Here is a 10,805-nt window from a genome sequence, read left to right as displayed (position 1 = left end):
TAGCATAAAGCAATTAGAAAATCCATCCTCTGACGTTATCATCCATTCACTGTCGGAAATCCCTATGTTACAACATCATCCATGTTGGTGCCCCTCCAGTACTAGCACGCTACACATCCCACATTTTAACCGCTTTGCAATATCTCCATATGACTGGCTCATTCTGGATGAAACGTTAACTCGGTTTCTCTTCAGATGCTGCCTGACTCGCTGAGCATTCTCAGTTTCCATTACATTACAGATATCATTCGGGGTGATTTCTGTCCTGAAGTTGTTGTAATTTTAAAAATATATATATACTTTTTCCAAAATCAGATAGCGGCATGCTAACCTCAGTCTACAAAGTCAAAAGATCTGTGTGTGTGTGAGATGAAGAGAGAGATGCGATTCGATGAACCGAGTTTGATTGAAAGGGAATAAAAACAGAAAATGCTGGAAATACTCAGCAGGCCTGGCAGCGTCTGTGGAGAGTTAACGGGGCGGAAGTTTACGGCCGCTCTCTGCCGACGGGATTTTCCAGTCCCGCTGAAGTCAATGGAATTTGCGACAGCTCGCCACATTTAAAATTCCGCCTGCCGTCTCGAGTCCAAGGTGAGGAGCGGAAATCCCTTGGGTGGGGGGAGGAATAGAGGTGAGGGGAATAGAGGAGGGGGAATAGCAGAGGGAGGAATACAGGAGGAGGGGGGACGAATAGAGAGGGGTGAAATAATAGAACAGCTTCAATGTCTGCGAAAATTCCTGGAAAAGTGGCAGCCAATGAAACACCTACAAAAAATAAATACTGCGGATGCTGGAAATCTGAAATAAACAGACAGGGAAAACTGAGATGGGATGGGGGGGGGGGGGTTCAAAAATGCAGCAACATCTTAGGAGGGAGACACGTTGGAGTCCAACAGGACTTGGCGAAGAGGGCTGGGGGCTGCTGCTGCCAGACAGATGCAGAAGCTGTGCAGCTCCCAACTTGGTGCGGCCGTGCCCGGCAACCTAAGTGTGTGTGTGCCTGCCGATCGCTTCCTCCCCTCGGCCCTCTTGTTCCTCTTTCCCTATCAGGTTGAAGCTGTATATGTGAATGTGTGTGTTTTGTGTGGTCGCTGTGCATGCTGGGCTGAGATTGCAGGGGGGGGGGGGGGGGGGGGGGAGAGAGAGAGAATGGTGATGGGGAGAGAGAGAGAATGGTGATGGGGAGAGAGTAGTTGGGTAGTCTCAGCCTCCCCGGTGCCTGTGTGTTGTGGGGATGGATGTTGCCCGACTGTGCACCGTGCGTGTGTGCTGTCACTGAGCCGGCCCGCCAGCAGTCTGAGCACAGGAGAAGCCTCTCTCTCTCTCTGTACCACCCCCCCCTCCTCTTCCTTTCCGTTCCTTCCTCTTCTCCCTTCCCCTTTCAGGTCAGTTTCACTCTGGTTACTTTCAGCTACGTTGTAATAACCAACGCATCACAGCCCTGGCCACGCCGGGGGAGGGCTGCTTGCTTCTCTTTCTCCTGTACTCCCCTCCGCCTAAGAGAAAGAGGAAAAAAGAGACAGGAGGAGGAGGTGGTAGTGGAGGAGGAGGTGGCGGGGAGGGATAGGGAGGAGGTGGGGTGGCGGGGGGTGGGGGACACATCCAGTTCACATTGACCGGCTGGGGAAGCATTTCTTCCAAAGCCCTCTGTGCATCTCCACAGTGAGATGGTAACCCATGAAACTCACTGTAAGGAACATGGTTGAAAGGACCAACAAATTCATCCTGATTATTGCTGGCTCCGCAATTTTCATGATAATCATTTTCCAGTACGTCTGCCCAGGGACCAACTGCAGGATCGCCGGACCCCGAGGTTTCCAACAGGAGGAGGCGGTGGACATCTTCCCTACCCCCGACCCCCACTACGTGAAGAAATACTACTTCCCCGTGCTGGACCTGGAGAGGACGGTGGATTTTGACATCAAGGGCGAGGACGTGATCGTCTTCCTGCACATCCAGAAGACCGGGGGCACCACCTTCGGCCGGCACCTGGTGCAGAACGTCAAGCTGGAGGTGCCCTGCGAGTGCAAGCCCGGCCAGAAGAAGTGCACTTGCTACCGACCCAACCGCAGGGAGACCTGGCTCTTCTCCCGCTTCTCCACCGGCTGGAGTTGCGGCTTACACGCCGACTGGACCGAGCTCACCAACTGCGTGCCCGGAGTGCTCAACAAGAGGGAAAACAAGAGCAGAACTTCCAGGTGAGCAACCCCCTCCCCATCACCAATCTTTCACACACACAACAAACTGTACCTGTTTAAGCTGCACTGAGATTTTCTTCTAAATGTATCTATCAATGACCCCCCCCCCCAGTTCCCCTCTGTCTTGCCCACTGCACAATGATCACCATCTAACTTTGAGAGGGGGAGTAGTACATCTATCTGCCTTCTCAATCCCCACCTAGCGCCCTTGTGTGTATCTGGTAGGTTAAGTTTGATTCAAATCCAGGTAGTCTTTGGGGGAGGGGGGCTGGACACAGGCCTCGACATTAAAGGCAAACATTGTTTTAATCAACCCCCTAACCTTGTTTTAAATACATTAATTAATGCAAAAGGAGAGCAAACATACGCGGTCCTGGGCCGATTGAATTTGGGAGGAAATGATTGCTCTTTGCCCCCAGCTAGTTGTGACATGGGCAGACAGTTGTTGCTGGTCACAGTCGAGATCTGAAGCCAGAAATCCTGACCCTTCCATTCAAAGAATTTGTTAAAAGTGTGTCCCTGTGCTGTTGGCATGACCAGGGGCGGTGTTTCAGTATAATGGATTTCTTTTTAAAAAAATTAAAACCTATTTTAAAAAAAAAGTATCTTTATGTGACAATATAATGGGATAATTTCTTCATTGGTGTCAATTTAATATTGACATATAATGTGAGTGTGGCATTGCCTCCTCATTGGCTGTCTTGCAAAATAATTTAACTGTTTAATGACTGAGGGTGCATGATGCCGCATCAATGGTTGTGTCACCAAGTCATTTGTGTGCAAAATTTGCTCCCATAGCCATCACGCGGATGCCCCATTAGGGAGGTGTTGGTGCCAGTGATGCATTTTACCAAAGGGACTAAGTTTGAAGACTTTACATTGGGGAAGCAATACCTCCTTGATGCGTTCTCAATGTTCTGCTACTGAGCTGCCTGTGGCTGTCTCCACATCCTCAGCGATGCTGCTAATAGTACTCAGGCAGAGCTATGCCCCTGTCATTCCAGACACCTATCTCAAGAGGCTGATTTTATTTTTTCTCCCCCCCCCCCCCCCCCCCCCCCGTATAGAAATGCAGCACATGAGCTACAAGCGTTAACTGCTGCCATCTGTAACACAAAGCATATTCAGGTGACTGACTTATAATTGTTCAGCCCTTTCACCACCAGCACCAAACCCACCCCCCACCCCTCAAAAGCACTGCCAGCCTTCCCGTACAGGCAAAGCTGATCTGTTCAGGAGGATTCCAAGGTATTGAGGAAGGTCAGTTGCCAGCAAGTCTGCTTTAACACTCAAAGTGTGCTTTGGAATACATTATGCAGTTTGGACGAGTGGGTTCCAGCACTTTGTGAGCCCCCGGGGCAATTAAAAGCTTTGTTTCTACAATGCCAAGCAAGCATAACAAGCCCGCTTGTCTATCTGAATTATCTGTTTGTTCCACTTCTCATCGCCCCTTTCCTCCTTTTGTCATGGTTTAAGATACTCCCAAGCGGAGGAAAGATATACCGTCTGCTGATGTTTTTAATTCACATGTGTCTGTATACCACTATCTTGTAACAATAGACTTTACATAGTCCTGTATTTCAGTAGATTTCTACATTGTAATGTCTCAGTGTACTTCATGAAAGCATGGTTCTCGCTTTACATTTTCTGTCCTGCCCTAGATTTGTGTTCAAGTTCCACCGGTGGCGATGCCTCTCGTTCTTTTTTTTTTGCCTCATTATAAATCAGTGGTAATTTTTGTTGCAGTCTGTGTATTTCCTGTTATTCAAAGAACAAATCTGTGACATTCCCCTCCATTGGAAGGGTTATAAACAGCTTCTTCCCACTTGGAAGAAGCTTTAGCCCTCCTCCTCCTCTCCTCAGCCAGCTGCAAACCTACCAGTTCCACATCTTTTACAGTCGCAGCTTTTCCTAAAGATGCTGTCATCTCCTTACTGCCACCTCAGCTGAGATTAGCTGATCTCGGACAGCGAGAAGACTGCAACGGGGGTTTTTTCTAATCTCTCGTGGGTTTATTCCATTCAAAGGGCAATGTGCTTACTCGTGAAACCATTAGGGGAGCTCTCTTTTCTTTTCATATAGAGTTATTTGCCAAATCTATTAGACTCGAGTTTAATTGTTGTGACCTTTCTCTTACTGAATGTAAAAGGGAGACATGGGATGTCTCGTGTGTGATGGAGGCATGTGGAAATTACGCGGTACGATTACCTGGCAAGGCCTCAATTTTAGAATTCTCATCTTGATTTTCAAATGTTGCCTTCCCCCGAACCTCTGTAACATTCTCCAACACGATGACACTCCCAAGACTGTGCTCGTCTAATTCAGGCTTCTTGCATCACTCCACCCTTCGGGTCTGGGTCCTAGACACTGGAGTTCTTTCCCATCTCTCCATCTCTCTTCCTTGAAGGTGCCCCTTCAAACGGGCTTTTTGATGAAGCTTTTGATTACCTACCCTAATATCTCATTAGGTGGCATGCTGTCAAATTTTCCTGGTCGTACTCCTGTGGAGCACGTTGGGGCATTTTTCCTAGGTTAAAAGCGCTGCATGCAAGTTGTCATTGTTTGAGTGAACAGGATGTGCTAAACCATTTTATTTGAAAGTAAACCTACAGTGATCGTAATATTTCTGACAGCCAGTTGGTGAACTAAGAGGCCAGAGCCATTCTTTACTTGCAATGGATTTAATCACAGGGTGAAACATTTCATGTATATATCTCCTGACGCCACTCTATTCCTATGTCAGTAAGTGTCTCATAATGTATTCTCAAGTAAACACCCAATTGCCATCGACCCTGTATGTACTTATCTTCCATTGATACAATTACCAGCGTATGGCCAGGTTTTCAGTTTAGGTGAGGGTGGGACTCCAGTTTTGGCTGAAGTCGAGCCAGGGCAAGAGGTCACCTGCAGGTGGCAGTGAAGGAAGCGCAGTTGAGGAGTGAAGGCCGGTGCAGATGGAAACAAAAGGTTACAGATGGCGGATTGAGCAGTGGCCATGACCTGAGGAGTGGGAAACCTGGCGGCTGGCCTCCATCCAAAGCAACAGGGGGAGGGTCAAACAAGAAAATAACAATTGATTGTGTGACTTAATTTTTCATGTTACTCTGGAGAGAAGAGAGGAAGGACTACAGAGAATAGCAAATGGTCTTTCCAAGCCCAGTTCTAAGTAGAAATACATCTCGTGAGGCCTGCAAAAGTTGATGCTTTCTAGAGTTCTAAATAATATTTACATTTTATGGTGCCTTTGCTGACATCAAAGCGGGAATTTTAACCTAACTCGCCAAGCTGGGAACTTGTGTGATCAAGTGAAACAGTAGTTTGACACATTGCTCAATATTACTGTCCATCCACTTTGATAAGAGTGTATAATCGAGCACAAATGGAGTGCAAAACCATCATTGTACCAAGTCTCGTTAGCTTGCCCGTGGATGGGTTTAGTTACAATTACACCACTCACACCCTGCCCCCTCCCCATTTCATTTAGCATGAGATCCTCTCACGCGATGAGTTCCTTTGGAGTACAATGACTGCAGAATATTCAAGGCTGGACAAGTACGGCTTTGGAGCCAATGTTGGTATATTAAAAAAAACAATTAGGAGTGCATTTTATAATATGGCTATTGACCGGGGAATATCAGTTTGAAGACTGAAAGCTAGTAACCTTGAATGGTGCACAGACCCACGACTGCAAGTTTGCTAATGGCTGGCAAACATTGGTCCATTACCTTCAGGATTTAGCTGGTTAAATGGTTGTTTTATTTAAAAGTAACAGAGTCCCTGAGTAAACAGATTTATCTTTTCAGCCCGCCAGTTGGAAAATAGATTACATGCAGTAAGGTTGTGATAACATAATTTAAATGCAGTCTGGTAATCAGCTTATGGGCAGACCCACTCAGAAATCTATCCAAGTGCATTAAAGTTCTTTGCATTGGGGGAAAAAAAAGTCTGCCCACAATTGGCCAGAGATTATTAGAAAGCAAAAAAACTATAAAACCTATTTTCTTCAGGCACATCCTTCCAACCACGCCTCCCCTCCTCTACCCAAACGTTGTTCCATTCACAGTGAATTACTTCAATTGCATCCCTTGTCTGAATATCTTTGGGTTAACGGAAAGGCAAAAAGCGTAACTGAACAAATAACAGCAATCTTGATACTCTGAACAGGATCGTAAACAAGGTTCAAACAAGATGTGGTTTGCAGAATAGTCACATTTGGAGGGAGCGCCACAACACATAACTTATATAGAGAATAAAGGTTAAGCTTTTTTTTAAATTTAGAGGACCCAATAATTTTTTTTTCCAATTAAGGGACAATTTAGCGTGGCCAATCCACCTAACCTGCACATCTTTGGGTTGTGGGGGTGAAACCCATGCAGACACGCGGAGAATGTGCAAACTCTACATGGATAGTGACCCAGGGCCGGGATTTGAACACGACAGCTAACCACTGTGTCACGTGCCACCTTAAAGGTTGAGCTTTTACAGCTGCATCTCGTGGTGTTCAGTTTAAATTTAAATCTTTGGTAAAAGAATCCCCTCTTGCTTTTTAAAATAAATTTAGAATACCCAATTATTTTTTTTCCAACTAAGGCAGCACAGTAGCACAAGGGGCTAGCACTGTGGCTTCACAGCGCCAGAGTCCCAGGTTCGATTCCCTGCTGGGACACTCTCTGTGCGGAGTCTGCACGTTCTCCCCGTGTCTGCGTGGGTTTCCTCCGGGTGCTCCGGTTTCCTCCCACAGTCCAAAGACGTGCAGGTTAGGTGGATTGGCCATGCTAAATTGCCTTTCATCCAAAAAAGGCTAGGAGTGGTTATTGGGTTACGGGCATAGGGAGGAAGTGAGGGCTTAAGTGGGTCGGTGCAGACTCGGTGGGCTGAATGCTCTTCGTCTGCACTGTATGTTCTATGTAAGGGGCAATTTAGCGTGGCCAATCCACCTAACCTACACATCTTTGGGTTGTGGGGGTGAAGCCCACGCAGACCGAGGAGAATGTGCAAACTCCACGTGGACAGTGACCCAGGGCCGGGATTCGAACCCGGGCCCTCAGCACCGTAGTCCCAGTGCTAACCACTGCGCCTCGTGACGCCCAAATCTCTCCCCCCCCCCCCCCCCCCCCTCCCCCTCCTAGTTGTCCTCAGGATAGTAGAGGAGTTCTCCCCAGTGTCCCGGTGAATGTTTTCCCCATCCACTCGCACTCCCCTCCCCCCCCCCCCCCCCCCCCCCCCCCCAAATAACAAAATAATTGATTTTTAGATCACTGTTTTTTGTTATTTATGGGATCTTGGCTTGTTCAAATTAGCTGCTGCATTTCCGGCCTTGCAACAAAGTGCATTTCATTGTATTAAAAAAAATTGGGATTAGTTGAGGCCACGCAAGGTGTAATAGTAATGAAAATTATTTCTGCTCTCTCGCAGTTTGAGTGTTTAAGTCGATTTTTATTGACGGTAATGTTTTATTTTCAAATTTATCATAGAATTCACAGTGCAGGTGAAGGCCATTCAGCCCATCAGGCCTGAACCAACCCTACGACAGCGCACCCTACTTAAGTCTACAACTCCATTCTTTCCCTGTAACCCAGTAACCTAACCTTTTTGGACACTAAGGGGCAATTTATCCGAGAAACAGTTATGTAACTAGTATGTGATAAGACCATGAGCGAAATCACTTGCTTAATAATAATAATAATAATCTTTATTGTCACAAGCAGGCTTACATTAACACTGCAATGAAGTTACTGTGAAAAGCCCCTAGTCACCACATTCCGGCACCTGTTCAGGTATGTGGAGGGAGAATTCAGAATGTCCAAATTACCTAACAGCACGTCTTTCGGGACTTGTGGGAGGAAATCTGAGCACCTGGAGGAAACCCACGCAGACACACTGAGAACCTGCAGACTCCACACAGACAGTGACCCATTCCAGGAATCGAACCTGGGACCTTGGAGCTGTGAAGCAACAGTGCTAACCACTGTGACACCGTGACACCCTTTGCTTTGGTTTACATTTTAAAAATGGGTAGAATTGTGGAATACCATTTCCAAAGAATTGGATCAGATAAAATAAATTCTGTACACCCATGGAATGGAATGGTTAGTCCCATAGCCTGGTGCTCGCCCCCTGATGAATAGTAGCCCCTTTGTACATCATGAGCAAAGTCAATGATTTATCCTTTTAAACGCAAATACTACAACTGGAGTGTGTAATTTCAGAATGCTTGTTAAAATCCATGAAATTTGTCGACAGAATACAGAACTCCATGGAGGCTGACATCTGCATTCACAGTAAACCAGTGCCCCTGATTATAATGTCCAGAAACCCAATGGTCAAATGACATCCGAACTCAACGCTGTGAGCCGAAGTGGCTTAACCTAAAGGCCGTTTGACCTTTAATGTCTCCATCAGTTCATTTTGATTCAAACCATTTGCGCAATGACCTGAAATAGTGGTTTGGGGGTTTGTTAACAAGACAAAGCTTAATGAGTGCTGTCTCATTAATAATATAATGCATTCTTGTGTGACACCTCTTGGGTTGCTAAGATAAAGCAATGCGCTATGCATTGCTTTGTGATAATAAACTTGAGGCAACTGCTTATTAATATCAGTAGGCCTTGTCGTATTTGTTTTCACCTTGTGGATAGTGGATTCAAACTTTGTCCTGAGCCACCTGGCTTCTTCCCTCTGCACTCTGAGACCCTACACCTTTTTAATGAGGCTTCGAACTGGCAGTGTCTCAAACTTTATTGGTGGACACACACCAGAAGATGATTCCACAAACCAGAAGATGATTTCAAAGCCTCACATTTGTCCAGTGCTGTAAAGACTGCTAAAGTACCATGCATTGACCAAGCAGACAGAAAACAATGGTTAGGCCTATTCGCGACATACAAGATCTCCACTCCCCAAAGGGTCTTACTCCCCGAGGTCGGGTTTTTATCATCGTGATCTAATCCTCTGTAAAGGGGAAGCCCCATCCCCTTGTTACCATGGGAGCTCGTAATTTAGTGGAGGTCACGGGAAATCTGATAGTCCCGATGCAGTAACCTCCATGAGGGTTACATGAAAAATACCTTTCGTGACTGTTGACCATGACCGTTGGACTACAGGGGTTAAGTTATGAGGAGAGATTGTACAAATTAGGCTAGTTTTCACCCAAATTTAGGAGGTTAAGAGGTGATCTGATCAAAGTCTTCAAGATATGGAAGGAAAAGGCAGGGTTGATAAAGGTAAGCTATTTCCACTGGTTGGAGATTCTCAAACTAGGGGCATACTCTAAAAATTAGTGAAATACCGTTCAGGAGAGACCTTCGGAAGAACTTCTTCACGCAAGGAATGGTAGAGGTTTGGAACTCACGCCCACAAACAGCAGTTGAAGCTAGAATAGTTGTTCTTTTAATTTTAAATCTGAAATGGAGGTTTAGTTCAGCAAATATATTAAAAGATATGGGCAAAAGGCAGGTCTATGGAGTTGGGCCACAGATCAGCCATGATGACATTGAATGGCGGGACAGGCTTGAGGAGCTAGATGGCCTACTTTCCTGTTCCTATCTGCGTAAAATAATAATAATAATCTTTATTGTCACAAGTAGGCTTACATTAACACTGCAATGAAGTTACAGTGAAAAGCCCCCAGTCGCCACATTCCGGAGCCTGTTCAGGTACACGGAGGGAGAATTCAGGATGTCCAATTCATCGAACAGCTCGTCTTTCGGGACTTGTGGGAGGAAACTGGAGCGCCCGGGGAAAACCCCCGCAGACACGGGGAGAACGCGCAGACTTCACACACAAGAGACCAAGCTGGGAATCTACCGTGCGAATCAGTGCTACCCACAGTGCTACCGTGCTGATAGCCATTGTTATAATGTAGGAAACACAGCAGCCAATTTGAGCACAGCCTCTCCGCCAAGCAGATCCATTTCTTAGCGATTTTGGCTGAGGAACAAACGTTGACCAGGGCCCTGAGGTGCATTCCCCTGCTCATCTCTGAGTAATGCTATGGGATCATCTTTTAGATCCATCTGTGAGGGCAAGTGGAGAACATCTCACCTGAAGAGCATTACCTTTGCGAGTGCAGCAGTTGAGTAGCACAGCGAAGCAACTAGGTGACCCAGTATTCGGATGTTAAGGAAGTGCTGCTCCTCAGAATATTGATTGGAATCGTGCTGTGGTTCTCAGTTGTCCGATGCTGCATTATGTACCTTGAACAAAGTAATGATTCGAGTTGAGGAACTGGCTTCTTGTGCTGAGTGAGTCCCTTTCATTGCATGAGCATCTTGCTGCAAAGGTGGTACATCGCTGTGTGGATTTGAATTGGAGCGTCTGCTGAAGAGATTGCTTGTATTTTGGTGATACCATAAACTGAGTGACGCTGGGATTTATAAATTAATTCCCACAGTTGTACAAATGTAGTTTTCTATTCAGTTGGGAATAATGACTTCATTGTGTCCTTTCTTGTGATGTTGACTCCCCAAGTTGCAGCATTAGAGTATATTTTCATGACGCAGCCTAGCCGACCATAAACTGCACTGCCTCCTAGCTACTCTGAGCAGTTAAAATCAGCAGGTCCTGGCACTTCAACTTGTTAATTAAAAATCTGTTGTGTTAGCTGGA

General features: G+C 46.2%; 1 protein-coding gene across 1 annotated transcript in view; it reads left to right on the top strand.

The window, feature by feature from the left end:
• The first annotated feature begins 1,580 nt into the window (after positions 1-1,580).
• The window catches only part of LOC140389968 (heparan-sulfate 6-O-sulfotransferase 1-like), a 348,935-nt gene continuing 339,710 nt past the window's right edge, over positions 1,581-10,805 (top strand). The window contains exon 1 of the mRNA XM_072474686.1: positions 1,581-2,198. Coding sequence (XP_072330787.1) covers positions 1,678-2,198 — 521 coding nt within the window. The 5' untranslated portion in view covers positions 1,581-1,677. The remainder of the gene's footprint in view (positions 2,199-10,805) is intronic.

This window comes from Scyliorhinus torazame, chromosome 14 (assembly GCF_047496885.1).
Source record: "Scyliorhinus torazame isolate Kashiwa2021f chromosome 14, sScyTor2.1, whole genome shotgun sequence".
NCBI lineage: Eukaryota > Metazoa > Chordata > Chondrichthyes > Carcharhiniformes > Scyliorhinidae > Scyliorhinus > Scyliorhinus torazame.
This window is presented reverse-complemented; position numbering and strand designations above follow the sequence as displayed.